This window comes from Nannospalax galili, unplaced genomic scaffold (assembly GCF_000622305.1).
Source record: "Nannospalax galili isolate Female #2095 unplaced genomic scaffold, S.galili_v1.0 scaffold190, whole genome shotgun sequence".
NCBI classification, from domain to species: domain Eukaryota; kingdom Metazoa; phylum Chordata; class Mammalia; order Rodentia; family Spalacidae; genus Nannospalax; species Nannospalax galili.
In genome coordinates, this window is record NW_008328003.1 from 620,156 (window position 1) to 625,346 (window position 5,191).

At 41.1% G+C, this 5,191-nt stretch overlaps 1 protein-coding gene across 1 annotated transcript; it reads right to left on the reverse strand.

The window, feature by feature from the left end:
* Positions 1-466: 466 nt before the first annotated feature.
* LOC103742047 (lithostathine-1-like) lies at positions 467-2,686 on the reverse strand. Its single transcript, XM_008843047.1, is given in 6 exon segments — positions 467-534; positions 823-934; positions 1,590-1,660; positions 1,663-1,726; positions 2,035-2,153; positions 2,623-2,686. Coding segments are annotated over 6 exon segments (498 nt in total).
* Between the last annotated feature and the right edge of the window lie 2,505 nt (positions 2,687-5,191).

Here is a 5,191-nt window from a genome sequence, read left to right on the forward strand (position 1 = left end):
TAAATCTAGATTGCTCAAACATACCAGTCATTCATGAGCCAACAGTCTAATAATTTCTAATTCACAGTAAGTTCATGAAAATACATGGATTTTAGGTGAAATTATTGTTACTACCTTTGGTAACAATAGGATCAAAAACAGCACGCATGCTGTGTGGATATAATTTTAAGTGTCTGTAGGACAGCAAGCCTGGAAATGCTACAATTTGTTCCATTCCAGACACCTGTACCTCCTCAGAGTACACAATGGATGCAGAAAACAGCACATTGTGAAGTCCTTTTTATTTCAGTAATGAAGGATTACAGACAAGAGTGGGTAAACATTCTCTTGATCAGTGATATAAGCAAGCTCAGCAGGGAAGAGAGTCTCTGATTTGCATTTTATAGATGGTCTAGTTTAATTTTTGATGCCATAGGAATTTCTGGTCTGGCTATAAAATTCCCCCCCAGCCCCCACCCCAGTGAATTTAACCTTTGAACTTGCAGACAAAGGAATAGAGTGCATCACAATTATCATCCTTCCATTTCTTGTATCCTACAAACCAATAATGAGAAAAATCAGATTGAGAGAATCAGGAGAGGGGCCTATTCCAGCTCTAAGACTCAAAACAAGAAATAAAGCAGACACCTTTAATTTTTTTTTTTTTTTTTTTTTTTTTTTTTCAGGGTCTCCCTGTAGCCCCAGCTGCTGTGGAACTTGCTACATAAACCAGACTGCTGGGATTAAAAGTGTGTGCTGCCCTGCCTCTATCTACTGTCCTATGTCCACCCCTAGAACTGAGCAGCTGAAAGTGTAACAGTGTGGAAAATCTGTACCTCTCACCTGTGTTTGAAGTCAAGGATACACAGTAACCATGATTGGTATTGTTTGGAGCTCCAGGAGCCCAGGATTTGTAGATAACCAGGGACCCACTGCTCCAGTGCCAACGATGGTTCTAGGGATATAGTCAAATGGAGCAGACACAAATCAGCATGTAACAAAAATATCTGGGCTGTGTGCACACTCAGAAACTCTCAAAGAAATGCTCCAGGAATAAACCTGATTGTCTCCTTGGTTTCTACACTGCTTCATTTGATTTTGTTCTAAACTTCTCCTTTCCTGGAATATCCAGCTTCTTGTGTCCCACAAAAATATATTTTTCTTGAGTTTTGTAAAGTACATAAATGCTCATTACAGAAAGTGGTTTCTAATTTTTCTTTCTGGTGGCACAAAACTCTCATAATCTGGCACATTCTTTGCTGCGAGGGCACTGTTTTGCACAGCATCAGATTCTCCAAATGAAGGCAGTAAATACTCTTGCATCACCTGTAAATTGCTCTCTTCTAACACACAGGATAGGTAAGAAATGACACTTAAATTATTTTGCTGGAAATAGATTGAAATCTATGAATGCGTGGAACAGAGTAGAAGTTTAGCCTTCAGCTTTCTCTCCGACAATCTCCAGTGAACCTCAACATATCCACATGTTCTGGGACACATGTATACACTGCTTTTCTACAAACATTATGAATGTTGGCTCTGGACTGGGCAGACCTGGCTCTCCCAGTTCTTTCTCCTGATTATTGCAGAAAAGGAGGCTATGCACTCACCCTTTTGGGGTCATAGAGGCCAGTCCAGGCATTAGCATCCATAGTACCACTCTCTTTAATCAGAGATGCACAAAGTTGCCTTCAACCAGGCTGAGCACTGACACAAGGTGGCCTGAATTCATATTCTGGCAAAAGAGCTGTGGGGATTGGAGGAGAAAATATATTACACATAAAGAAGTTTTGAGCAATACTGTAGGCAGGACCTCCAATGAATGTGGAAGAAAAGGGACAGTGCAGAAATTGTTACCCACGATGCCGTCACTGACCACCAGTAGCACTGATTACAAAGTTTGGAATGAAGGACACATTGGAGGGAGAAGTTTAAGTTGGTGATGAGGCAAGTTGATGATCAGTCTTATTTTGTGAAGCTTCTGAGAGTACCAGAAAATGTCAACTGCCTTTGCTTTCCGGTGCCTCCCTCCTCCACATCTCTCTCCTCAGGCACATCTGTATCAGCCCAGGCCATACGGTCTTCCATGAAATAGTAACAGTAGGAACTGTAGGCATTGGCACCTTCTGAGCACATGATCCTGGCAGAGGGAAAATCTTCTTCAACCTCCTGGCCTAGAAAAGGAGAAGCAGTTAAAGGAGATGCACAGGATAGGGCAAAGGCTGACATTGTTGAAGCTCTTCTATAGAAACTCAAGGGTACAGCATTCGCACAGAGTGACTGCATACTCCTGCTCTCCTGCATCCTTGAATTCTCTCTCAGGCTTTTTCTCCTCTAGACAAGAATTCACAATGATGAAATTTGTTCTGTTAGCTCTGCCTTTCTCATGCCTCTCTCCTCTGCACGGGAATTCCCCCAGCCTCCTCAAACCTGGCATAAGAGGTAGAGCTATACAGATGAACTAATAAGGCTTCAGTGGCTGTAGATAGGACCTAATTTAAAATTCCATCTCGATGTCCCAGATAAAGCAGGATTAGAGCAGTCATATGGATCTACATATGACTAAAGTTGACTCTGCCTCTTCTTAATGCAAAGAGATGGAGTGAAGACATTAGTTCCAACATCATCATTCAAAGAGCTCACCTTGGCTTGGAGACAAAAACATCAGGCATGAGACCAGGATGAAGTATGCTCTAGTCTGAGCCATGCTGAGCAGCAGTCTTTTGCTTAGAAGCAAATCAACAGTCCCTATTAAAGAACAAAGAAAAAACTCAAGGAGTAGTGAATAGAGCATGATCAGTCGTTGCAATGCCTCTTCTGTCTGAATTCCAGAGTAAAAGAAGGCTCTCTGAGATACTGACTTGCTAAATATTCTCTTGTGAGTCTAAGGATTAAACAGACAATGAAGCTCAAAGGAAGTTCTGACTCCAGCTGAACCATTATTACTTCTAGTAGTTTTTGTATTTTAAAAAATCCCTTTTTTCGTCCCCCAGATATAAGGGTAACAGTTGTCTTACAAGTGCCCACCTCCTGTAAAGGTATTTACCTGCAGGCTGGGACTAAGGTGTCTTGTAAGGCTATGAAATGACAGGCCCTATACATATAACAGGATTGAATGGAAGGACATATGAGCAATGGGAGTAGCAAGGAGTGTCACAGAGTCTGCGCTGGGCACTGCAAAAATCTGGGTACCAGTAATTGCCCCTTTCTGATACACACTGGGAACAGCCACAGATGATGTTCTTTACCCACAAACAGATTGGAAAACTTGCAAAGTTAAAGTCCAGCTTTGTCTTTCCTAGAAGTAAACAAGTGTCTGGTAGCATCTGGTTCCCATGGCCCTGAGAAGTCTGGGCAGGAGCAGAGCCCTTCCCGAAAAGCAAGATGACCAATGAGAGGGAAAAAGTAGAAGGAACAGAGGAAATTTGTGTGTGATCCTGGAGCAGGGCAATCTGTGAGGCCAGCAAGATGAGGCTGGCCAAGATGTGGAGCTTCTGTGCTTGAGACAGTGAGGAAAATAGTTTAAAATCCAGGCAACTTAGAGGCCTTGCTCCGATCTCCCATGAGAAAAGAAAGCTAAAATTACAACTTCTTCCACCAGGAAATTCCTTATCTCATTAATTTCTCCTCTTACTAACCTCACTCTCTTCTTTCCATTCTCTCTGAACTTTCCCATGTACAGATTCCTACTCAGGTTGTCTGACCCACCTCTCAGATGTCAGGCCCCTGTGGAGCCTTCCATATGCCTGACCCTGTTGCTATTTCCTTCTTCTCAAACCGCTGGGGAGAACTTTGCTCTTCTCCATGGCAGGTGGAAGTCTTTCATGAACTTCCCGCCTCCAGTGCACTTTCATAAACATCATAGCCCATCTTGTATACATGGCTTCACTAACTGCTCCTGCACTAGCCCTCAAAATCTGCCAACTGGTTTGGATTTTCTGTTGATTCTTTTCCAATAGTAAGATTTTCTCTTTTTTTTCCTTTCAATGTATATTTTTGTTATTTTGTCTTTTTTTTTTTTCAGAGCTGAGGACCGAACCCAGGGCCTTGCACTTGTTAGGCAAGCGCTCTACCACTGAGCTAAATCCCCAACCCCTCAATGTATATTTTTATTGAATTTTTGTGGATTTCATACAATATATCTTAATCCTATTTAGATACCCTCCCCTATCTGCACCCTACCTATAACCCACCCATAGAATTTCATGCATTCTGTTACATAAGACAAGGTATATCTAGTCATTTATGTACCCAGATGTTTCTCTGTGTGAGTTCATCCAACAAAGCCTGTTCAACCTATCTAGTGTCACTCCCTTAAGGATGATCAACTCTTCCTCACCCAGCAGTGATTAGCTGCCAACAGTTCTTCAGCTAAGGCTGGGGCCTCCTGCCCATCTCCCCAGTTCTATGCTGGTTTTATCTGACTGAGTTTGCATCGGTCTTTTTCATGCTGTCCACATTAATTGTACAACTTACTGACTTTCACATTGACATTTCCATTTGCGCATGAATCCAGCCTTACTCACATCTACCCTCACTTTTGCCCTCTCTAGCTTCACTTTTTTCTCTCCCTGTGTTCTAATTTACTAATATTTTCATTTCCTACTTTCAGCTCATTTCTTTTGTTTTCCCTCATTCTGTTTCCACACCAGAGAAAATAATTCATGTTTATCTTTCTGTGTCTAGCTTTCTGCATTTGAAGTGATGTCTTCCAACTCCATCTATTTTAGGAAATAGCAAAATCTCATTCTTCTTTATGGCTACATAACACTCCATTTATGTACATATACTGTACTTATACTGTCATTTCATCTGTTGGTAGGGTACCTAGATATGCTCCATATCTTAGGTATTGTGAAAATTTCTCCAGTAAGCATGCTGGTATCAATTTTGCATTTCAGTAGCATTTCCTTTGAATACACACTCAGGAGCAGTAATATTAGAAAGTTCTATTATTGGTTGCTTGAGAAGCTTTTGCACTATTTTCTATAATGACTGTATTAATTTTCCTTCCAACCAATGGTGTATACACCTTCCTTTTTCCACATCATCAGAATTTGCTATTTTTGTTTTATTTTCTTAAGGACAGCCATTCTGACTGGAGTAAGATGAAATTTCAAGGAAGTTTTGACTTTCACTTCTTGGATAACATAAATCACTGAAATTTTTTTTTATATTTCTTCGGTGACTTGTGTTTCTGCTTTTGAGAATT